This window comes from Gymnogyps californianus, chromosome 5 (assembly GCF_018139145.2).
Source record: "Gymnogyps californianus isolate 813 chromosome 5, ASM1813914v2, whole genome shotgun sequence".
Taxonomy (NCBI): domain Eukaryota; kingdom Metazoa; phylum Chordata; class Aves; order Accipitriformes; family Cathartidae; genus Gymnogyps; species Gymnogyps californianus.
Genome location: NC_059475.1, coordinates 68,883,683 through 68,908,117, shown reverse-complemented (window position 1 = coordinate 68,908,117; position 24,435 = coordinate 68,883,683). Strand labels below are relative to the sequence as shown.

At 48.0% G+C, this 24,435-nt stretch overlaps 2 protein-coding genes across 4 annotated transcripts; one reads left to right on the top strand and one right to left on the bottom strand.

Annotated features, from left to right (window-relative positions):
- Positions 1 to 38: 38 nt before the first annotated feature.
- On the top strand, positions 39 to 5,226 carry DMAC2L (distal membrane arm assembly component 2 like). Of its 2 annotated transcripts, XM_050897893.1 has the most exons (6): positions 39 to 93; positions 422 to 531; positions 1,662 to 1,870; positions 2,730 to 2,901; positions 4,146 to 4,272; positions 5,132 to 5,226. In XM_050897893.1, the coding sequence occupies exons 2-5, from the start codon at positions 425 to 427 to the stop codon at positions 4,258 to 4,260; spliced, it is 603 nt and encodes a 200-aa protein (XP_050753850.1). In that variant the 5' UTR covers positions 39 to 93; positions 422 to 424; the 3' UTR covers positions 4,261 to 4,272; positions 5,132 to 5,226. The 2 variants fall into 2 exon arrangements, with proteins under 2 accessions (XP_050753850.1, XP_050753849.1); XM_050897892.1 differs by lacking the exon at positions 5,132 to 5,226 and having other exon boundaries at positions 4,146 to 4,710.
- Positions 5,227 to 5,664: 438 nt separating this feature from the next.
- Positions 5,665 to 23,797, bottom strand: CDKL1 (cyclin dependent kinase like 1). Of its 2 annotated transcripts, XM_050898255.1 has the most exons (9): positions 23,630 to 23,797; positions 17,566 to 17,687; positions 15,091 to 15,163; positions 12,724 to 12,814; positions 11,805 to 12,005; positions 9,085 to 9,167; positions 8,495 to 8,551; positions 7,686 to 7,841; positions 5,665 to 6,739 (listed from the first exon to the last, which is right to left on the bottom strand). In XM_050898255.1, exons 1-9 carry the CDS (start codon positions 23,795 to 23,797, stop codon positions 6,632 to 6,634), a joined length of 1,059 nt encoding a protein of 352 aa, XP_050754212.1. In that variant the 3' UTR covers positions 5,665 to 6,631. The 2 variants fall into 2 exon arrangements, with proteins under 2 accessions (XP_050754212.1, XP_050754213.1); XM_050898256.1 differs by lacking the exon at positions 7,686 to 7,841.
- Between the last annotated feature and the right edge of the window lie 638 nt (positions 23,798 to 24,435).

Here is a 24,435-nt window from a genome sequence, read left to right as displayed (position 1 = left end):
GCCCGCCCGCTGCCGCACCAGCGCCGCCGCCGCCGCCATCTTGGGGGCGGTGATACACACCGGGCCGGACTCCTCCTCCGCTCCGCGGCGGCGGTGAGGGCGGCCGAGGGAGGGCTGGGCCGGGCGGCCTCAGCGCACGGTTCGGCTGCTTGGGCCTCGGGGGCAGCCCGGCGGGAGGGGATCCCGGGAGGGCGGCGGCGCGGCGAGGTCCCCCGGGCGGGGCGAGCCCTGAGGAGGCGGTGGGGCCTCCCCTCAGGGCGCTGATCCCCGGTGCTTCCCTTGCAGCCGTCGCTCCTGCTGGGCTGACAGCTGGTTAGGCCTTGAGAGGGAGTCGGGTATGGGGCGCCCGTCCTGCCTCTTCGGGAGCTGGGGCTGACACCCCAAATAACATCTCCATTTCCCCTCTCTCCTTTTCTTCAAGAACATGATGCTGTTGGGAAAACTTGCGCAGCCGGTGTGCAGCCTAAGCAAGCTGCCGCCGCCGGGTGCCTGCAGACACTTCTGGGGATGGCTGAATGCTGTGTTCAACAAGTAAGAGCGGTTCGGTTTGTGCAAGTTGATGAGTGGGTCCCATGTATCCCGCTGTGCGGTTTGTGAAGCAGGGAGAATTAAGTCCCAGGAGTGAACGCTTTCTATTATCAGTGCTCTTTTCCCCCAGATTGCATGTTGATGCTTGGCAGGGGTCTTTCCTTACCTGTTCCCAGTTACAAAGCGGTGGCCTTCCAGAGGAAGGTGTGTGCTTTGCTCCCCTCCCTGGAGTGGCCGAGGGGCAAGCTGGCGATGTGGATTCTCTCCCTAAATGCTGGTCTTCCTTTGACCCCCAAATGCATTTAAACCAGTAGCACAACCATGCCCGCTTTACTTACTCAGAAAAGCATCTAACCAACCCATCGTTTACAATGTGATTCAGCCACACAAGGGTTTCATATTTACTTTTAGAAAGATAAAGCCTTTCTCTGTGAAACTTTTTGTCTGCCCATAGCTTTTGCCAGTAGCTAATAGTTTTGCCTTATGTCTTCTAGCTCTGTGGAAAGGGTTGCATGGTGTAGCTGATTGCTGTAATGGGGCAGGAAGCTCAACCAGACAGGAGTCTCTTCCAGGTCTCTGCTTCTGTCTTCAGCATTCCTCACCAGACTAAGAAAGATATCCTTTTCCTGAATGGACCCAAGGATTTTAATTAATTGCTGAAGTGTGTCTTTTTGAAAAATTGTAATCGTTGAGGAAAAAAGGCTTCAGGAATGACATACATGTGACAGGCAATGAGATGTTTTTATATAAGCAGAATATGTTTGGGAGACAAATTTGCAATTGTTGTAAAGCCTTATTCTGGGTAGAGAAAGGCATTTTTTATCTCTGCTTACAGACATGGAAGGAAACAATCAGTTAGAAGGGTTAAGTCAAGTTGCATTTGTACTCTTTCTTTTTTTACCAAAAACATCTGCCATTTAAAGAAAGTTAAAAAAAAAACTCATGCAAGACCGATTAAGAACCAGCACGATTCAAATAATTATACGTAAACCATTTCCAGTAAATCATATTCTTACTTTTCTGACATCTTACCATGTACATAACCAAATATTTGCTGTGCAGTAGTTTCATCGTAAAGACAATAAATCTGCCACATTATAAAAACCATGTGAATGCTCTTTCTGTCTTGGCAGAGTGGACTACGAACGTATACAAGCCGTTGGCCCCGACAGGGCAGCTTCAGAATGGCTGTTGCGATGTGGTGCCCTGGTGCGCTATCAAGGCTATCAGAAATGGCAGCAGGACTACAACGGACTCCCAACGGGGCCCTTGGGGAAATACAAGATAGAAGCAATTAATGCCACTGACTCTTGCATCATGTACAGAGGATTTGACTATTTGGGTAATGTAGACACAGCTATGCAAAGATTGTACTGAATGGTCTTCATTCTTTCAGTTGCATCAAAATATGAATAACTGGGTCATTTTCTCATTCCTTAGTAAGATATAGAGAAATCTTTTGCAATCTTTTCTTTTTCTTTTTTTTTTTTTTCCTTAAAATGGCTCTACAAATATTCAGCAGTTCCTAAGATTTTGCTGGAGGTGTGGTGTGACGCAGAAAGAGATTGGGAACTTCATCGGCCCTTACCTGAAGTGGCAGTAGCACTAAGGAAGTGCAACAAAGATTTGCTGTTTCGTTGAGTTCATAGCTAAGTAGTTGGTAGCAAAAAGCACTACTTTAAATATTCTTTTTCTTCTAAACCAAGTGATGGTTTTGGTGTCTGTGACGTCACACTACTATTTGTTCTCCAGGCATTTATGATATCTTCAAAGACAAAAAAAAAGGCAAGCTCTCAGTTTCTTACAAAATAAGAGATTTAAAAAGTGTTTCGTATTAAATAACAAAAACCAAAATGGGGAACAGACCATTTTATTTTTTCATTGGCAGGGGACCTTGAATTTCCTGCATTAGTACGTTCCTAAGTCAGAATCACTGTTTATCACCCAAACTTGTAGAGTCTTTTTGTTACTTGCCCATGTCAAAGCTCTTAGAATCTTACCAAAAGGATACAAACCCTGGGGTTTTCATATATTTGAAATACCGCAAAGGGACTTTGGAGATTCATTGTGTGTTACGGCCTCACTGTATAAAGGAGCATGTTGCTGTGTGGGTTTGGAGGCAGTTACTAAACTGAGAACTTAACAACCAGTGCAGGTTGTTCCTGGTATTCTGAAACAAATACTCATTTTTGTCTTTCCAGATGGTCTTGAACATGTTACAGAAATCAAGCTGCAGAAGTGTATTTACATACAGGACGAGTGTCTGCAGAGGCTCAGCGAGACGAAGAATCTACAGAAGAGTCTCCTCCAGCTGAAGATAATTTCCTGTGGGAATGTCACAGATAAAGGCATCATTGCACTTCACAAGCTGATGTACGTGAGCTGCTGAGCTCTTCTTGCTCCTTAGTTGTTACCACCCCGCAGTTTTGGGATTGCGTTGGCTGGAAGGGCTGAAGTCTGAACGTTTCTGGGCTGTTTCAGATGTGTGTGGGGCTGTGGGATGGCTGGGTTTGGGGAATGACCTGAATGACAGCCTGGGAGGGATGGCACTGCCACTGCAGGAAATGTTTCTTCAAGCGTGGTTGAAGACAGTGTTGTGGATAGCTCGGAAAAGACATGTGGATTAACGTACATGTATTAATCAGCCTTTTAAGGCTGGTGTCAGGGAGTTGTGTAGCACTGAGGCCTGCAGCTGAGAATGCCAGAATCATCCGCTGCAGTACGTAAGAATCCATAGTTGCGCTTCTGCCTTCAGAGTTGAGCACAGCATCCCCATTTACACTTGAAGTAACTTCTGCAATGTTGATTGCTGCACAAATCAGAGCGGGACGCGTGCTCTCTGCCAACACGCAGCCTTTGCAAGAGCAGTGACTGTGTACAGCTTCCTTTCACGTTGGCACCCGAGGTGGGTTTTGCTTGAGAATAAGTAATTAACGATCACCTTGGTTTCTACTCCTGACCCTCCTGCTGCAGTTCCTTTTCAGGGCAGGCTTTGACGGTGTCCTGTAACTTTTATTGTCTTTCTACATCTCACACTGCTTCCTATCACTCAGTTATCTCGTGCTCACTGTAGCCTGAAAGGTCTTAGGGCAGAGCTGTGTTTTCTAGCACTCAGGCACAAGAAGCAGTATGGGTTGGATACTGTGCATCTCTGTGGCTCTGAAGCACATCCATAGGGGCTTTATTGAACCGTGGCCTTAAAGTAACTCGGAACCGTTTAGTATTACACGGAGTTAATAGACATCTACAACTGGGTGATGTGGTGACTTGGATTTCATCCTACAGAAAGTTATTGTTAAGGACTTCCTATATTACTCTATTATTTACATGAAAATAACTTTTACTAAATTGCTATTGAAATTGTTAAATGCTATTTAATATAAAGGAAGCTTCATGATGTGGGGGGTCCAGGATCTCTTTTTCAGCTGTGTAGGAGGACTGAACTTATGGTGAGCTAAAAACTTTAAGCACGCACTTCAGAAAAAAAAAAACAACTTCCATTAGAACCAGTAACCTTTTAAAATACTCAAAATAACTATGGTAGAATAATCCTTTGTCCAATTTCTGTGTCAACTGTTAAGTAGTAGTTGCTGACTTTTCTTTTTAAATATTTATAGGAACCTTGAATATTTGTATCTGAGTGACCTTCCTGGAATAAGAGAGAAAGAAACCACTGTTCACATCCTTCAGCAGGCACTGCCAAACCTAGAGCTGGAGCTGGATTTGGAATAAACACAATTGCACGTAATTGAGATGTATTTGATTTCATAGTATTTATCGTTATCTTGCTTAAATTAAGTTGTAGACGCTACTGTATTTTCAGGTATGGAAATAAGCGCAGATCTCCCAATCCAGCCTGAAAAGCTGTATGGAGTCTTTTAAGCAATTAAGTTTTATTAAGCTTAAACTATATGGTGAATCAACAACAGAGAAGGTAGGCTTCTGTGCATAGTCATTTTTTTCCTGGTTTTATAGGAAGCTGTTAATACATCAATTAGAAGTGTTCAAATATTTTATTGCACAGAAATTCTGGTGCAAAATGACAGTGGGAAGAACGTCAGCGTTGTGAAACAGCAGCGCTGTACGCTTCTATTGCGTGTAGTTGATGCTGTGGGAATGAGAGCTGTTTACTCTCCGAGAATCTCGCCCAGTCAATGGGTGCCGATTTAATAAAATAGCTTATGGGCCTTTTTTCTGTTCTTCACGCTTTGCCTCACGTAGCCTTTGTTTGTTTTAAACGGAGGGCTCTACGGACAGGCAGTCTGACCTTCTCATAAACACTGAGCTGAGGGACTGAACATTGCTGTATTTGTGGAGAAGCAGGGTCTCTCAGATACGCCCTTGCACACATTTTTGCTGTATGCTGACACAGACTGAATTAGTTCTGTGTACCTCTTCAGTTGCATTCGTATCACTCCTGCTAAATAAGAGAATGATTCATCCTCAGGAAGAACGTAGCACTTTTAGTGAAATTCCTAGCTTTGGTGGCAGGGGAGAGACAGGCAGTAGGCAGCGACTCCAAGAAAGCAGATTTCAGAGTAATGCCTCAGACATGGCTACCTCTGCATAACTGAGAGTCTCTTTTCTTATCCCTGATTGTCAGCTTGTCCTCTGAAGGAGATGATGCCAAGCACCGGAAAGGATAACATATAGCTGCATCACGGGCCTGATTCTTCTTGGTATCATCTCTTAGCACAGAGCGGGCAGGAACAGCGGCCAGAAATGAAGTTCCCTCCAGCCTGCGCTGCCCCGGGCCGTGTCCAGGAGCTGACTGCCAGGCTATCTACTGCTTACAGACAGCGCGTGGGTGCTGCGGTACCTTGCACATACACAGGATTAGATGGCTGAATATCCATATAGAAACTACTGGAACGCCAAAGCTTTCTGAGTGTAACCAAAACTACCTATGGACACAACGTACAAGATTAAAATATATTAAATTATAATATGAAATCAAAGGTAGACAGGCACGCTCTGTGCGGATATGGCATCTGTCCCACTGAAATTGCTTTTACTGTTGTTGAACACAGAACAGTACTGGGAAAGGAAAACATTTTTGCTCTAGTTTTCAAGTAGAAAGAGGATGTTCCTTGCCCAGTAGTAAAACTTGATACAGTAAAACACATCCAGTAAATTGGAAAAACGAGCTACATTTCTTTTATTCAGAATCAACACAGTATTACATCCTGAGATTACACAAAACCCAAGAATCATGCTAATACATATGCTTAGGTAGAATTCCTGCCTGTGTCTGGCCAATGTTATAAATTATATTAATGAATTATTTTTTATAAAAACAGTGTCTGTAACGCTACAGGCAAGTGACTTCACTATTGACAGAAATGGCAAATAAAAACAACCTCATAATGCAAGGAAGAAACAGGCAGGAGAAACTCTGAAAGGACTAAAGAAACAACAGGTTTTATTGTTTGTATGTTCTCCTCCTGGTAACAGTGCCTGTTGAGCCTTCCATGAAGCCTAAGCCGTTACCAGTACTTTTAATACTTTGTGATCTATAAATGCAGTACGTAAGACAGACAGATCTTTAAAGCAGTGCTATTTCAGCAGGTTTGTAACTAACTGGAGCAGCCAGGTAGCCTCTCATCCAGCTTGGCTCCACAAACACATACATCTGTCTTCTACTCGCATCGGCAATACGTTCACAGTTCCTTGCGAGATCAGTGACTTAGCCCCAGTCTAAAGCAGCATCGCTGTTTTGACACAGTGGGACTCTGATTTATTTGGCAAGGTTGCAGTTCTTCTGCCAAGTCTGAAATACAGGCAAGAGTTTTTAAATTCACACTGTAAATGCGGGGTTGCAGTAATCCTGAACCAGTATACAATCACAAACCAGTATACAATCACGAATTAAAGCAAAACAAATGTATTTTCCTTTGCACACAGAACAGTGACTAACGTCAGCTTGGAGTTCTCTCTGTGCGTCACTTTCCTTCCATTAGTGACCCACAGTACATTAGTTTACAGACCACTTTTGTATATGTCACAACATGTATTAATTTAGTTTTCCACCACGTATCCTCCTTTTCTAAATTCTGAATGACTTGAACTTTGAACAAGAAATAGTTTTTAATCTGCCATCCGGTTAGATGTTAGGGAAATGGTAGTTTGATTTCCTTGTTTTGCAGCAGTGCTTCTTGCTGTCCAAAGCTGGCAGAACGTTACTACTGGTTAACTGAGGCAGGTGCTGTAACTGAAAGAAAAGTTACATAGCGTGTATTTGTTTGAAATGAGAACAAAGCATGCATTTCATTTTTCTAAAAGGAATATAAGCTATAAAACTATTTGTACTGTAACCCCGTACTTTTCAAACTAAGAGTCACGGATCTGGGGTTCTACAACTGGACTGCAACCAGAACAGCTCATTAAAGGCATTTCTTCCAGTCATCCAGGGCAAGAAAAACATTACTGTTATATCCTATGTCATAGAAATGGAAGAGGCGAATCAGTTTGATCCAGGAATTTATACGCTGTAGCAGTTCTCCATCCTACACTTCCAACTTCCCTGCATGTTACCAGTTCGGTGTTACAGCTGTCATGGGGAATGTGGCTCACAGGAAGAAAGAACTGCTGAATGACTCGCATCATGAGGCTGGATTTGGAGACTTGGGCTGGAGTCTGGAAAGACTGAAATGGCCGGGAGATGTTTGCTTGGCAACTCCAGTTGCAGAAACACCCAGTGCATTGTGTAACGTCTGGAACTGAGTAAAAGGGATCACATCCCATCAGCAGTTACAAACGGAACTGGGCATTTTTGCCATCTCCATAATTTGGGATTGAAAAGCACCAAAAAGATCCACAGAACTCCACATTAAACCAGCCACGCAAGCCCATCCAGTTTGTTCAGCTGTCCTGCTGTTCTTTGTCAGGAATGCACATTCCTGGATAAACCCCATCTTTCACAGCGCTGTGCTGCTTATCCCCAGTGACTCAATGGAGCTGCAATGCAAAATTCAGTTTGTGCTGAGTTACTCTTTAGCCCGGAGGTTCGTTTTCTCCTCGGGCTAAAATTAAGATCGGTCCAACGCAGGAGCTCTCTCTCACCGTTAACTGCCAGCATGAGCCCACCTCCTGGGAGCCAGAGAGAACCAGTCCCCTCCTTAGGCACAGAATATTAAATACTACTATGAAAATGTTACCCCTGGCACGTGCTTCCGAGTCAGCCTGGCTGGTTTCCGAGCCGTTTTGTCATGTTCTTTCCCCAGATCCGCTGCCTCTCTAATGCTGTCAAAATAGGGATGCTGCAGCAGCTGCTCACATGTCTGCCTCTCCGCAGGGTCCATACGAAGGCAACCCTTCGAAAAGACGAAGTAAAGGATCACACAAAACACTCGTTAAACAGGTCTGCACAATTCCAGCTACTCACCACAGCCAGCGAGTATTCACACAGATACATGTGTTCATCTGGGTTTTTTAATGGATTCTGAGGGTCTGGCTTTTCAGAGCCAGCATGAAGCTTGCAAAGCAGCTTATACTGAACGATTGCCACACGGCAGTAATAGAAATCGTGGCTAGAGGGACAGTTACAACTGTATGGTGTACCAAACCATCAAGCCTCAAAAACCAGTGAAGCCCATAACTTTCATTTGAATTAGAACAACTTTCTTAAACAGGGGAATCCACTATGGCACTAGCTGTGTTGTTCCAGTGTTTAGCGTAGCCAGTACTATCCACAGCTGCACCTTCTTTTTAATGCCTCCGTCCTCACCGTTTCCATTCACTGCATCTTAATCAGGGAATAATATGTTTTCCACCTCCATGGTAAAGATGAGTGGATTAGAGAGGAGTGGATTAAAAGTCCTCTCCAGATCCCCTCCAGCTCTATTTTTCAATGAACCTCTGATAATTCCGTAGCCAACTCTCAAACCGTTTACCAGCTGATAAGCAAAACAGACTGCATTTGCTAAGTCTCAGTGCAGAGCTCCTCCACTAGCTGTAGTTTTCTTACCTTCATGAGAGCTAAAGCAGAGTATGAAATATTAGGGAATTTCATTTCTAACGGCTCCTGGAAGGAAAAAACCAGTGAGTGTACTCATATTAGCAAGCTTTTCATTCAGCAGGGTACAGAGAACCAGCTTTCCACAGCAAAATGACCTGTACCTCACAAAATGCATCTGTCACTTCATGTGCTTGGAGGGGAGCTGCCTGGCATTACTGGGGATGGGGGGGTTGGCTGGTGTGCCACCAGAAGGGGGGAGAAGGAGCAGAGATTAAGCATTTGTTTGACCGCTTTTACACAGGGTCTCGGTTAAAATGTCATGAGAGGGGTTCAGCCAGCTCCAAAGAATATTCTAGTGTACACCGGCAAAGTAGAGGGCAAAGCTTTTGGATAGGGAAAAAATGCTGCACAGCAAAGGACTGGTCAAGCTGAGCAAGCGAGGCTTTTCCAGCTCTATTTCCAGAGCAGACAGCACGTGTACTCTGGGTAAAAAGAAGCAGGAACATTTCTCTGCCCAAACACCACGTCTCCTTAGCACTGCGGATAGATGGCTGGTTAGTGCTAGGCTCAAGGGAAGCGCATCTGGAGGGAGCTCTTACCATGCTCTCTGGGTCTGGAATTCTTACCCCGCTGAAGAACTGGTTGGTGCTGAACACTTGCTGGTGCCTGGGAATAAGATCCCCTTTGACCGAGAATAAAAAAAACAAAGTCGGATTAATTTGCTGCTTTTACAGTGCCTGCACTGAGCAAGCTTATATCCTCTAACAAGGCTGACACCATCCGAGAGAACATCTAAAGAGATGGAGTACCATCAAGTGAGCCGACGAAACGTTCTTTTGTGAAAACTAACGTCCATCTAGGACATCAGTGATCCCACAGCCGCGTGACTGTGCTGAAGGACAGGCAGGGCCACACAGCTCCAGCTGCCGCAGTCACAACTGCCCAGGGCCTCATGCTGTAAATAGCTCAAAGAAATTCAGCTGGTGGGAGCAGTTTTTGGAGCAGGAGTACCCAGCTACTGTGCATCTTCCAGGCTCTGACTTTTCTGTGCCGTGCAGCAGAGTGGCTTGTATGAATTGTGGCCACGATAGCTGGGGGCCTTGAAAAATACATATTTCTATATATCTCCCCATGCAAACGCTTAGATCCTATCACTGCGTTATTTGGGTAACTGCAAATTTGGATTTGCACTAGCAAAAAGACCCCTCGGTAGAACACCAGGGGATGAGGTGGGCAAGGCACTAAGTTGCACAAACACGTCTGCTCTCTGCCAGCACCTGTATCTCCACCGTGCGCTGCCCGAACTCAAGATCCGTGTGTCGGTGAGCGGGGGAACGTGTCCCAGCATCATAGCTAGAGGGTGCTGTGCAAACACCTACCGGGATCTGAAACTCCAGTCATGCCACTGCACCGAGCTTTGGGATCCTTCCCAAAGTGTGAAGCAAGATCCGATCAGCAGCTAACTCCCCTGCTCACATCAGATGTGATGGACCAGCCCTGGGCTCTGATGAGTCAACTGGCAGGAGCCACTGTTTGTTTTGGAGGTGGCCGCATGGCAGCGTGGGCACGCTTTGTTGGTGCGCTCTGTTCGAGGGCGGGTGAGCAGGGCTCTGCTGGCCTGCTCTCCGCGCCAATGCTGTGTTTCAGCATTTTCAAAGGAAAAGGGTTCCCAAGAGGCAGCCTGTCTGCATAAACAGTCGTGTCTTGTCTGACTGCTGGCAGGGGACAGGCTAACCACAAGTGTTCCAGCTTCATTAAAATTTAACTCGTATTGGATGAAATTCTTTTTGTACACTCCTGAGGATGTTGTATAGAAAAGAGCTCAAATGCAGCACCAACAGGAACATGCTGTAGCTTTTCCCCAGTGCAGCTTCATAGCCCTTTTTTGAAGCTTAGAGCAGCTCAGAGCAAGCAAAATGTTAAAATCGAATCCATAACAAAAGAGCCAGTACAACAGCCAAACCACCATAATTACACAGATAAAAACGCTGCCTCGGTCCATCACCTGGATCAAAAGGGAATTTCTTCTGGCTGAAACCCTATCATTAAAAATAAATTATAACTCACCTAACACTGGCATAAATGTATTCTGGAGGATGAAGCAATCGACATTGAACTATTTTTCTAGCTAAGGAGCTTATCTGTTTAAAGCCATTAGTCACCTCTATAGTTTTATAAACTGCTCAGTAAAAATTACAATTCTCAGTTCATTCTAACAAATTTCAATTAAAACTGGGGGGTTGTGCCTTTCCACCCGAGAAATCAGATGTTACGCACCAAGATCAAATAGAATCGATGAGACTGGATTAATTTAAGCGTTACACGGATAATGGCTCTTTTAGTTAACCTCTGTTCCAAATCCGGAGTGGCTCCTAAAATTCCTTGGTGAATAAAGACAAACAGGTGGAACAGCCAAACTTCAGTGTTCACGCTCTCTTCCCCAAGCACACATCAATCAACAGGCACCAGCAATGTTTACGAAACCTCCAAAGCCGTGACGAACTAAATCCAACTATTCGTTATCTAGAGGCACGGACCACTTTGCTTGATACCAAACCCTGAAAAATATCTGGATCTTTCAAACCTTTATGAAAAACATTCCTGATCCTTTCTGATACAGGCACCTCATTTTTCTATCTGTGTGGTGGCAGGTGAAGAGGTGGAAAGGACAGCAGCAGAGGCAGGTGTTTCTGTGCCTCCTGTGGGGCTGGCCCTGCGCTCCCCACACGACGGTAGTCACCGAGCCACCCCAAAGGACCAGGAGGGGCATCCGGTGGTCACCTAACACAGCCCCCATCTTTCTGAAACTGCCCAGCACCAGATCCAGCTTCCCAGAGGCCACCGCTGCTAAAGAGAGCGGAAGGACGGTTTCAGGCAGCTTGCAGGCAATGATCCCGCTTACGCAGCCCTGTCCGTTGTGAGCCTTTTAGCCACAGCCTGGCACTGCTGCCTCATACAAGCTGAAACCAATTCTACCCCACGGATCTTTTTCTGAAGAACAGTCACCACCCACGTGGATGCCAACTTCGTTTCTTCCCCAGATCCTGCCAGGACCTGCAGCAGCATCTGTTACTCCAACTACACAATCTCCTAAGAAGATGTGCACGTGTCAGTCACGCCAGGAAAACCCAGCTCCCTTTTAAGGACAGTAACACCTCAAGTAAGCCAGCACCTACTAAAGGCAGAGATCCACTGGGTAAATTTACCTCCTGGCTAATCCCGATTCCCACCACAGAGGAAAGTCCTCCTGGGCAAGCTCGAGTCCTGCCAAAGGCATCGGGAAGACCGGAGCTCTTACCGGTGCAGAGGGGACACTTACCCAGGGTTCTCCGGATGAGGTACAGCTGGTCGACATCAGACTTGCCAGGCCACAGGGGAACCCCGGATAGCAGCTCCGCAAAGACACAGCCTATCGCCCACACGTCCACGGGAGGGCCGTACTGCGTGTCTCCCACAAGTAACTCCGGAGAGCGGTACCACCTGGTAGCCACATAGTCTGTGTAATAATCACTCGGACCAGCTAGGTTGGGGTCAGGAAGGAAAGAAACAAACAGGAATGTGGGATCAGAACGATGCAGACGAGCTGCCATCAGTTGTTACACATGTTGGGGCACCTCCTGGGCAGGCAATAGCTACAGGAACAGGATGAGTCACTGGCCACTAGCAGAACCCAACTTTGGAAACACTTAAGATTTGGCAAAAAATGAGACCATATTTTTCTCCAAATGAAAATACGCAGAGCTCCACAGCAGGGCCCTGCACCAGCCAGTGGTCAGTTCTCAAAGCCCATGTGATTTGTCTGAACAAGAGCTAAAAAAAAACCAGATTAGGGGGTTTATTTACAACGGAAAATGTGAAGCCATTGTTTGCAGAGACAGAGCCTTCTGCCAGAGGGGCTCCTCCTGCCAGGCAACTCCAGCTGTGTCGCCAGCATTGCAAAAGGAACGGCTGGGCAGCTCCAAGATGCCCAAGGCAGCAGGGAGCTCAGACGGAGTTTGTTTACAGAGGCACTTGGCATTGCAGTGTCTGGGCTAGCTCCCTTTAAGCTGGTTTGGGAATCTCTACCCAGCCTTTAGCACAGCTTCTCTGAGAAAACATGCCAGCCTTTATATAGGATGATTTACATGTGCATCAGACAAAGACAAGTGGGTCTTTACTGGTGTTTGAAAGCCTGATCCTACACTTCATTTGAGTTTTCACATGTTAACAATTCGTGTAAGTAGCAAGTCGGCACTCACTCAGTATGCGAGCAAATCCAAAGTCACAAAGTTTGATGACGGAGTGCTTTGTTATCAGGATGTTTTCTGGCTTTACATCTCGGTGGATGCACTGGAAACCGAAAAAAACAAGGTTAGAAGCAAGTATTTAACCTGGCCCTCAGATAAAGAACCTCTTTAATTGAGCCACCCCTTGCACATTGTGCCAGGCAATCATTCCTGCTGAAAGAGAAGATGAAAGGATTTCTTAACAGCAGCTAAAGCCACGTCCTGTTGGGCAGGACAATTACCCTACCTGTACCCCACCTTTGGGATGAGATGCTGTGCAGGCTCCCAGCTTCCGCTGCGTAGCTCTGTATCACTTGGACAACATTGAGTCAGCTCCCCACAGCCAGCTGGGAATCTGCTAGCAGGAGGAGCAGGTTTGCATAGCAAGGACTGTTGTTAACCTGGCTCCCTGCAAACGCAAGTCACTTGATACAGTTATGTGTGACACACTCCTAAGAAGGGACTCGGTTTTATGAATATGTGGGGAGATCCTAATGAGAGGTGTGTATGTCCTCTGGAATCGGTTCTTGGACAAAGTCCGTGAACTATATTTACTGATAATCTAGTAGACAAGCAAACGATTTTGCTGGCAAAGCTCACAGATGAGATGACGGCTATGGTTTCGATGTGGGACTTCATCTATCCTTGTAGATGCCAGAGCACGCCTGGTGTTCCCTCTACTCAGCACAGGTGAGACACATCCAGAGTTCTGTGTCCAGCTTTGGGATCCTCAGTGGAAGGAAGACATGGGCATACTGGAGTGACTCCAGTGAAGGACCACTAAAATGATTAAGGGACTGGGGTAGCTGCTATCCAAGGAGAGGATGAGGGAGCTGGGACCATCATTCAACCTGGAGAAGAGAAGGCTCAGGGGGGATCTTACCAATGTGCATAAATACCTGACGGGAAGAAGTAAAGAAGACCGAGCCAGGCTCCCCTCAGTGGTGACCAGTGAAAGGACGAGAGGCAATGGGCACAAATGGAACACACAGGAAATTCCATTCAAATGTAAGCAATTTTTTTTTTTTTTTTACTGTGGGGGCAGCCAAACACCCAAACAGGCTGGCCAGAGAGTCTGTGGAGCCTCCATCCTTGGAGATATTCAAATCCTGACTGGAAAAGTTTCTGAGCGGCCTGCTCTAGCTGACTCAGCTTGAGTGGGAGGGCTGGACTAGATGATCTCCAGAGGTCCCTTCCCACATCAGCAATTCTGCGATTCTTGAGAAGTCACCTTGCCTGCTGAAGGTTCACAACAATTGAATTTGGGCTTGGGAAAGAGTTTCTGCTGATCAAACTAGCAGAGACCTTCATTTCTTCTGACTATGTGTGAAAGGTGTGCTCTACTGAAATCACCAGGGTCTAGCTCATGTTGTCCCTCCCCTACCATCCCCTCAGCACAAACACCTCGGACTTTTCTTAGCTAAGCTGGTGGTAAATTATTGTGTCTCCTCCCAAGGACTGAAATGCTGCTTCTTAAACCAGCGTCATGGAGTTCCAAAAAGGGCAGCTGCATAAAACCTCATTACCTGTGATCTACAGCGGGTCAGACCGCAGCATCTCATTGTTCCCTTGGCTTTAAAACTCCATTAAATCTTTCAGACTGCGTGGGGGAACAGAAAAAAGAAGAAAAACAACAAATCCTGGAAGCAGGACAGACCTATGGCCAAGTTCCTGTGGCACAACTGGACATAATTCTCCCAGCGAAGACAAAACACCCATTCCAGAGCGATCTCCTGCCTGACTCTTAAATCTCAAATATTGGCAGATAAACAAAAACAAAGACAATTACAGCTAACTTTGCCTAAAGAACTTCTCCAAAAGGCTCCTTTCCTGCCCTCATTCTTAAAGTGACCCCACTGCTTTCTACAAAAGACTTGTCATGCACACAACTTAAAACTGGTTTACTGTATCTAATTTTTGAAACCTTTTAACCGGTGTCATGATTCAATGCCTATGACTATCAACAGAAGGATTTTCTGTGAAATCAGTAGCAGTTTGCTCAGGTCTCAGCTGATTAGATGTTACGCCAGTTTTCTAAATGTCAGTTCTAATGCGTGGCACAGGGAACATACAAAGATATATTCCTGTTCAGCCTGGGAACTCGTCTAAGGTCATTAGTGCAAATCATTCCTTGACAGCAAACCCAAGGGACCTGCATGATAGTAAATGCAGCTGTTGTGGGTATATACTAGTATTTCAGATATATGTTTCCTGTTGAAAACAGGAAATTTCATCTGACTTCGTCCCATGAAAGCTCTGTAATCAGGAAAATGGCACCAGAATCTCCATCTCCTCCAAGGCCGCATTACAGCAATCGTTAGTGCTGTTTAGGGGACTTACATTGTGTTTATGGCAGAAGTTCACAGCTTGGAGGGTCTGCCAGGTTATGCTCTTCACCAGATGCTCCGGCACCCTGTTTTAAAAAAGCACAGATTTATTTTGGCCATTAAAAATAACTTCACTATTACAGGAAAAAGGAAGAGGAGGCCTTTGAGTGCTAACCTTGTACAGGGATCTCTGAGCAAAACCACCAGGGACCAAGTCAGAAAACTGAGACTAACAACACTAGGTCCATTTTCTTGCTATAAATAAGTTCCAAGAAATGCATGATAACCCTCAGTTTTCTGATCTTCCACTGCAGGAAACCAGTCACGCTGGGCTGCTGATGGTGGAGGCTGTTTGTACCTCTTCCCAACCTCTGTTTCAGAGCTGAGGCTGAGCTCTGCCTGCACCTCCCTGCAGAAAGCAATGCTCTCTTGTGAGGTTACCCTCCAAGCATCGCAGGAGCATCAAAGGGAACGTCAACACCACTTTCAAATCCAGTAAATGCAACAAGACACACGGATTTACGGCAGCTAAGAGCATGCCAGAGTGTCTGGTACCACTCAGTCACAGCCAGCATGAGGCCTGCCAACTGGTGACCACACATCAGCGTGTACAAGTCCATGTCAAATCCTGTCTTGTGGCTGTGCTTAGCATCCACGCTTCCTGGCAATCCTCCTGAAATGCCAGCAAGCGTTTCTGCCTCTGCGACTGCTCAGAGAGTTGGAGGTGGTGGAGTATCCGTGGTATAGACACATGCTCTGACTTGGAATGCTGTCATGTCATTGATTGTCCAGAGTGGAGAGCTGACCAAAACGGGACGGGGAAGGATGTTCCTACAAGAGTATTAAGCTCTACTTTGGTTTGCATCTCCTCTCCTTCCCTCCAATGGTTGTCAAACACTTTAGAGAAAGAAAACCTGTTAAAGATCCAGCCTCCTCTCCTCTCTTTCAGTTACTGTGCAACAGTTCTTAAACTTCCTTGGCTGGCTGTAACAGTCTTCAACAACCCCAGAAAAGGCAGAGATTACAGTCTTGGCACTTTCAAGCTCAAATCCAATTTTATTTCATGTGTTTAATGCTGAAAAGCTTCTGATTCATCATAAAGAAAAAAAAAAACCCAAAAACTTAACCAAAACAATATGCAGGAAGCCTAGCTTTTTCTTTAAGTCATCTTCTGCTGTCAGCGCCGAAGGTCTTGTACTGACACTGCTGTTGCAATGCTAGAGTTTCCTTGCAGAAACATCCTAGAATGATGAGAGCGCTGCACTGACAGCCTGACAAGGGGATGAAGTTGGTCAAATGACCTGGAAACATGGTGCAAAGAGGCGTGTGCCCACCCATCTTAATCCTGACCACAAAAGACTTGACCATCTGCCATAGCAAAGATCAAAAGCAAAGTATGCAACCAGGCGTTACATGTTCATTCACACTGGAGTTGTTCTGATGAATAGAAAGCAAATGTGAAGTATTTTCTTCAAAGAGGGTTATCCATCCTCTCTTCAGATTCCAGGTGAACAGGTTTAAACTGGGGTGAAAGCTGCTCACCAGCTCACAAAGCCATCTGCTATCAGCATGCTCCATTCTCCTTCTAGAGCTCCACATGAGGGAGAAAGAGAGTAACAGGCTCTTGTTTACTCAACCCCCAATTAGTCTCCTGCAGGCAATTCATTTAGCTCCAGGCCTGTAAAATGATTTATGAACTTCTGCTTAGCATTTCCACAGCACCAAGTCCCTGTGAATAATTAGGGACAATGTATTTAGTGGGAGTGTCATTTATAATGTGTCAAAAGAACAAACCCTGTCCTGGAGAATGTTCCTTCTGCCCGTCTAGCTCACACTTTGTGCAAGCGCCTGTTTAAAGAAGAGGGTATCTATCTGACCTGAGGCTCTGCAGGGAGGTGCAGGCATAGCTCCTGGTAACTCCTGCCAGCAAACACATATTCCTTAGCACAGCAGCATGCCAGAGGGCTAGAAGTCACTGGTCTGTCATATGGGTCATCAGTGACATCACTACAGACTGTCTATGTTTTGGGTGCTCAATGACATTGCCCCAGCGCCCACAGCCTGGGTCTGCACAGCCTCCCACAGCGATGCGTAACACACCTGGGGAGCAGCAGGAAGGAGGGCTGCGTGCCCCCAGCTTACCTGCCCGCCTCCCCCAGCAGCCCTAACCTCTTCGCAGCGAGACACAAGATACTCCCAAGCCACTCGGGTTTGCTGCTACCGAGCCAGCCAAAGATCACCCAAACGCTCAGGCTCAGCCCTCCAGTCTCCTTGGTGAGCAGCACTGTGCAGGAGCGCACGCGGGCTCATACGCAATTCTTTTGGACGTCATTGCTAAACCAGAGTAACAGAGCAAGTCCTGGGCACTGGGCTGAGAAACCTCCTCTGTAATTAATGAAATTCCTCTGAAAACTATGCAGAGCAGCAATGACACAGACACCCCCTGACTCCTTTGCTCAAAGCTCCCAGTGAGAGACAGGCCACTCACCCCTGGGGGTGCTTGTCCAGCTCATGGAGAACTGTGTGGTCGCAGTATTCGAAGACCAGATGCAGCCTCCGCTTCCTCCTGAACACTTCCAGCAGGTTCACCAGGTTGGGGTGTTTCAGTTGCTGTAACACACAGTGGATGGACTGGTTAGTTACTGCACGGGGAGTGGGGTAAAGGTGGGTGCTTTTGCCCACATGGCTCTCAATTCCTTAAGCTGAAACCTTTTATACAGGCACAGCACGACATGAAGAAGCAGCTCAGCTACAGCTCAGCCTGTGGTGTAGTTATTTTAGGAACTGACCGTGGGCAACAAGTCAGCTTGGCTTCAGCAAGTGCTTCTTAGAAAAGATGCTCATAGATAAAGAATTCATCATGGTGCCCACAGCTATTCCGGCAGTGCCTTTCATTGGACGTATCCAGCCTTTGACTGCACCACAATGAAAAGCAGCTCTCCCTGGAGAATAGCTTGGGAAATCACACACAGTAAGAGCCTGTAGCAGGCAAATACACATTTAGGAGAAACCAAGAGCTTCTCTGATAAGCATAAGTAAAGCACGTGGTCTCAGCTTCACCAGCTTATTGTCAGAATCTGGACGGGTTAATTAGGAGAATTTTTATTGCTGCTTCTTCCTCTTCCTCTCAATCCACTTCATGTGCTCATACCAGGGCTTCCTCTCCGGGGGAGCTCAGATAGCTTCTTACCATGCATAAAGCCTGAGCACAGCAGGGTTATTCAAATGCACCTTGCAAGAGGTGAGGGTGGACATTACTGGAGCTTCTCTTTTCCTGTTCTTTTGCCCATATTTTGGGGGAGGGCTGGGAGAAGGCTTAAACCAAGGGGCACAACACAGTGTTCGGAAAAGGAAACAAAGAAAAGCCAGACCCAACTCGGGAATGTTATTTCTTTTCAGCTGACTCATGGCACCATTCCCTCTGCTTGCAGGGACCTGTATCCACGAGGGCTTTGCCGGACCAAGGCTTTAGAACAAACACATTTCTAAGCAAGGAGGCTGGAAAGGGCATTGCCTAGGAGTCACGCTAACCCCATCTTCTAATGTGCCTCTAAGCCATCTGGAAAAGCCTGCAAAGGAGAAAGAAGTGGAGAGTCAAGACTAGAGAAAACTGTAAGGGGCCTCAACTGAGGAATGCAGCTGTTTGGGGAAGCACCCAGTTAACCCCAAGGCGAAGGATCACTGAAATCCATGACTTGAATCCTGGGGTTAACCAGTGAGCTTGAGGAAAAGAGCAGGTCAGTAGAAGACCCCCCACTATACCTCATTGCCAGCCTGTCACAAGTAGGAGGGACACAGCAGGGACCATTTCGGTGCTCCGATGGGCACACTGTGGGACCCTTTGCAGAACGTAATTTTATTCAAGCATGTCACTGTAAAAGCTCCTTGTAAAGAGAGACCTTTCAGGGAGCTCACTGCCTCTGGGTGACATTATACTGAACCCAAACTATACTGAGCCCATATGCCAACACACAGGGTCCCCGTTAGTGTGCAGAAGGTGGCTATTCCAGTCCTGCAACCTGGCAGCAAGGAGCTGATCTTTCTAAACAGCATCTCTTACCACATACAGGTCTTGTTCCTTCAATCCTGCCCACACCATGTAAACCATCTGCCAGCATCAAAGACCTTCGCACCCATCTGAGTCAAACCTAGGTTACAACCGAGATCTTCTGACCACTTCCTCAGTCCTCCATGGTGAGCACCTGTACGCCAAGTGCCTTCCGTGTCTAGCACAAGGTTCCCAACAGTGTCAGCAGGGGCTAACTGTCAGCTTAACCTTCTCTGCCCTGGCCATGTTGTCTCCTGACCTCGCATAACAGACGGACTTTCTCTGCACACCCTCAGTTCCCACGGCAGGGCTGCTAGTGAAAGCATTAAACCACATGGGAGAAGGCTTGTAACACCTCTCAAGCTTGGTATTTATCTAGTAGTATCTCCATTCTTGTCATTTCCTTATCCATTTTGCAGAAGATGATCAGATAGAGAGAACGGCCTGCAAGACTCCTGAAAATCCCAGCAATGATAGCGATTCTCCCAGGAATTGTGTGCATACCATGCCACCTATCCTGTTAAGCATATCCACATCGAGCAAAGTACCTACTTGCCACGTGCACATTAGGCAAAGCCCAGTCTACCAGTTCAAACTCCACCATCAAAGCCAGACAGCTGCCGTGGCTCTGATACAGCCCTTTCCCTCACCAGCCAAGCAGCTCCTGATAGACTGTGTAAAGTGGATCCTTCCCTTCCCATGCACTCGGTGTGCTGGCATATTATGTTCTGAGAGATCAGTGATAACAGAGATATCTGAGCGCAAGCTGAGCCTCCAGCAACTATGCTGGGTAACAGGCGCCTGATTCCTCTGCTGCACTCAGCAGACCTGCCTGCCAGGATGGACAAACTGCTGGCCACGGCCAAGCCTGCCAGCAGGAAGGAGGCAGATGAGACAATCTCTGCAGTGCTTAGATTCCACTTTCAGAGACGGATGAGGACAAAATAATTGCCAACTGATCGTAAAGCAAGAAGAAAGTTACATTGACAATAATAGATTGAAATCTCTGGAAAACCTCTGGCAGTTACAGGTTGGTTGTACGAGTCACCCTTCACAGAGCAGGCCATGCCCAGGGGACAGTCTGTCCTGGCCATCCTCACGTGTGTGTGGAGCTGGGGGTTCTGGAGAGAGCGAGCTTGGGCTTGGAAGCACGAGGTCTAGCTGAGTCGGGGATGCTGCGAGGGGACACAGCTGTGTGAACAAGCTCTTGCACACACACGAGTGGGTTAACCTGCCTGGAGAGGGTCCCCTGGGAGCAGTCTTTGCCATGGCGTCTCCCCTTGCCTTGCTCACAGCCAGCCGCCATGATTAGGGCTCTCCAGGCAGCTGGGTTCACTGGGCCAATGTCTCTTGTGCAGGCAGACGTGCACACAAAGCCACCGTAAATCTGCCAGTGACCCTAACAACGTCCCTATCTGGCGGCGTGGCATTTCAGAGAGCAGTTTCTAAGGCTATCAATGCTGCTGGTGGCTGGTTGTTGGGAGTACCAGGGTGGGCTTCCCCTCCCTGCCCCCTGCTTGGGTGACAAAGCCATGTGTCACCTTCTGCATACAGGCCAGATGTCCTGCATGGGCTCTTCCCCAAAGTTATAAATGCTCCCGTGCTAAGATGATAGGCATTATTTTCTGTTTCATCTATGAACATGGCGTTGCATTGTATTTTTTCTCTCATCTTCTTTGCAATGTCAGAGCTAAAAACTGTGTCAGCCTCCATGCGAAGGCTGGGGAGACAAGACCCTTCTGGAAACAGCAGGCACTGATGGGTTTGCACACAGACTCGTGCTGTTTTCACATACTTCCAGCCTTTCCTATGGAATCAGGATCACGCAGGGTGCTTCAAGACTGCATACCGCCCCGCTTTCCCATCCCACCTCCCATGGCTCCTGGCCATAAAAAGGCCTTTGTCTACAAGGTATTTGCTGTGCAGAATAATAATTTATCAGGCCCTACATTTTTTACTGATGAAACACAATCTCACTACATCTTTGACAAACACTTACTTGTTGCCTAAGCCAGGAAATACCTCAACAAACAAACAAACAAACTGTTACTATTTACAGAGAAAAAGTTGAAAAGATAGTCAAGCAGGTCTGCACTTGTTAAAATCAACAGCACCCTGACACAGATCCTGCCGTGGCTAGATGCAGTTGTGTCAGCTTTGGACCCTTAAGGATGATGCATTTACCATCTGCGTTACAAGTGACTTCTGCAATGATTATTTTCTTTTTCAGACAGGAGAAAAACTCAGGCTGCTTCTCCCCAAAACCTAACTGAAAAATAAATATGCTTTTTTCCCTAGATGATGGCTCTTCTAGGATGGCATCCAGGCTTATTTTGCCTCTTTTTGCAGCGGGCAGAGAATCAGGCCTTCATACTCCTTTGACAATAACATTTACACCACTTACTTACATATAAATGCTCAATAAAAGACAAGCCGATAGAACAAAGAGATTTTGGGAAAAGAAATACCAGAAATACTGTGACCTGCTGAAATCTTGCACTTAATTGCAAATCGGAAAGTTACTTGGTTCCCAGCAAGCAAATTAAGCTAACTCGATGGAAGGGAACATTGAGTGCAATGAGCATCAACCGCTGCTACGCAAGTACCAACTGGCAGTGAAGTCTGGGAACATCATGCAGAAATCAGAGACCAAGGGACTATGGATTTTGGGAAAGAAGTTTTAAATAAAAAGGAACATCTTTCTCTGCGGATTTCTGTACGGTTTTGTTGACTCCAAAATCCTAAATCATTGACTGTCTACAAGAATGCATTGTGTCTAATCTGAATGGCATGTTTCTTGTAAAAAGGGGTCCTATTGGAAGACATTATTCTAAAATTTATAATAAACCAACATGCTGTTACTAGGGTTCTTTAATCAGTTGAATGTTTTAAAGCTATGGCTCTTCTGCACGGAAAAGAGAAAGCTGAAGATGGGGAGATGATGGAGGTGTATAGAATCATGAGTACCCTGGAGAAAGTGAAAAGGGAACAACTCTCTCCACTTGTCGGAACACACAACTGAGGGTACTGTATGCCATCACCCAGCAGCAAGTTTATAACAAATAAAAGGAAATATTTTTTCACACAACACATTCCTAAAGTCGTGGCACTCACTGCCTCAGGAAACTATGGAGACCAAATGAATACACCAGTTCAAAAAGAGATGGGACAAACTCCCAACAGTCTACGAATGTCTGCTAAGCATGAAGCAATGGGTACAACCTCTGGCTCTAGAAACTTTGCCCAGAAGCTGGGTGTGTGAAAGGAAACCTTACCCCATCCTCTCCCTCTTTCTCCTAGATTTCTCCTCATTTTTGGATGCTTGAGGGACCTGGGGTGTGACTCACTGCAAACGTTCCTGTGCTTTTATTTCATCAGGAAAATAATCACAGAGGCTGAATGAGCGACCCATTTCTATGTGAGGATGAGCTCTCACACGGAAGTCAAGAAAGGATCAGCAAAGACAAAGTGCTGCCATGGTTCACAGGTGCCGGTTCTCCAGTCACTTCCACATGTCAATACCTCTGAGCCTACACAGCCCCCGGCATCCAGTACGCGGCTGGATCCCGCCTGCACATCAGGCTCCGACACTGTGCAATCCCCACAACCAGGGGCTCAGAAAGGATGTTTTAAGGAGGAGCTGGAGCACATTTATCAAGCAGGGAGCTAGGAGAGCTGCGCCCCACGGCTGTCCCCCATCTCGTGCTTTCTAGGATCGCTTTTTGCTCACGAGCTTTACACCAGCTCCAACGAGCTTTACACCAGCTCCAACAGTCCCTGTCCCTGGGGGGAATCTCCTGGACACAGAGGGGGCTGCTGCCGGCCGGTCTGTTACAGGCAGTGCTGACCATGCACTAAGGGCAGAACTGTGCCTGTACCGGCCAGGACATCGCTGGCTCCATGGGGGGACAGAGTCTGGGTCAATCCCTCTCCAGAGGGCACAGTGATGACTTTGATGATGCTCCTCCACTAGCCACGCAGAGGAAGTCTACAGGCACCCGGCAGCTTGCTCTTTGCAGGGTCTCAGTTCCCACCTGCACCGACCCTCTTTGACGTGTGCCAGCCTGGGCTGTGGAGGATCACCTCCGTCCGGAGGCATGTCCGTCCCTGGCCAAACGGGTCGGGCTTTCACTGGCACCGGCTTTCTCCCAGAGAAACGGACTGACTGGGGCACTTTACGTGCCGCTCCCTCATGCCCCTTCTCTTCGCCGCTCCCTCACGCCCCGTCTCCTCGCTTCCCCCCCCTCACGACGCCCCGTCTCCTCATGGCTGCCCTCATGCCACGATGCCCCCTCCCCTGGCAGCTCCCTCAGGGCTCCCCAGGCCCCCTGGCCGCGGCGCAGGGCTCGCAATGGCGGGCCACAGCCCGCAGGCGTCACAGCCACCGCGCCGGGAGCGGTGCCGTTCGCGGCGGAGCCCACCCGCCCCGGACGCCCCGGAGGCGGCGGATGGAAGAGAGGGGGCGCGGAGAGCCAGCGGGGCCGGGCGCCCGCCCGCCGCCCACCTTCAGCATGCGGATCTCCCGCAGGGCGATCTTCCTGATCACCGGGTCCTCCTCGGACTCCAGGAACTTCTTAATGGCCACGATCTGGCCGGTGTCCTTGTTGCGGCACTTGAAGACGACGCCGTAGGAGCCCTCCCCGATCTTGCCCAGCTTTTCGTACCGCTCCATGGCGCGGGGCCGGGCGGCGGCGGGGCCGCCCCCGGCGCAGCTCCTTCGCCTCAGAAGCGCCGCAGCAGCGGCCCCGGCCCCCCGCGCCCGCCGTTACCGCCGCGGCCCGGGGAGCGGCCCCGCCCGCTCTCCGCCGCCTCGCCGCAGGCCCGGCGGGGTCGGGGCGGGCCCTCGGTGGGGGTCTCCCCGGCGGGGGACGGCCTTTGCGAGGCGTTTGTCGCCGGGACGCTGAGGGGAGCGTCCTTCCCGGGGCGGAGGAGAAGGAACCGCCCCGGGGGACCCGAAAACCAGCGGGGGCGGTCCCCAGCGAAGGAGTGGGTCGCCATGGCCTCTCACGGGGCCACACGGGGCGCTGAGCCCCCCTACCCCACGCCTCCCCCAGGGCTTCGTGGCCCCCACCACCATTTTGTCTTCACCCCTCTCCAGCGCTCTGCTTTTCCACGGGGGTCTCCGGTTTTTACTCAATTTCCCAGCAAGGTTGGGAGGAAGAGGGGAATGCCTCCCCCACAGTCGGCAGGCTTCAACCAGCACCCACAGCCCTTTCCTCCGGCACCCCGGGCACCGTCTCCAGCCAGCAGCAGCAGAGAAGAGGGGAGGCCGCTCCCCAGGGGGTCCTGGAGGCCTTGGTGCTGCAAGGG

Bases quoted from the DNA above. Each gene is read 5' to 3' on its own strand.
- DMAC2L (XM_050897893.1), top strand. From the start codon at position 425: ATGATGCTGTTGGGAAAACTTGCGCAGCCGGTGTGCAGCCTAAGCAAG. The intron at 1,871-2,729 runs GTAATGTAGACA...TTGTCTTTCCAG, and splicing joins CAGAGGATTTGACTATTTGG to ATGGTCTTGAACATGTTACA. The intron at 2,902-4,145 runs GTACGTGAGCTG...AAATATTTATAG, and splicing joins ATTGCACTTCACAAGCTGAT to GAACCTTGAATATTTGTATC.
- CDKL1 (XM_050898255.1), bottom strand. From the start codon at position 23,797: ATGGAGCGGTACGAAAAGCTGGGCAAGATCGGGGAGGGCTCCTACGGC. The intron at 9,168-11,804 runs GTAAGTGTCCCC...TCTCGGTCAAAG, and splicing joins CCTCATCCGGAGAACCCTGG to GGGATCTTATTCCCAGGCAC. The intron at 7,842-8,494 runs GTAAGAAAACTA...GTCTTTTCGAAG, and splicing joins CTGCTTTAGCTCTCATGAAG to GGTTGCCTTCGTATGGACCC.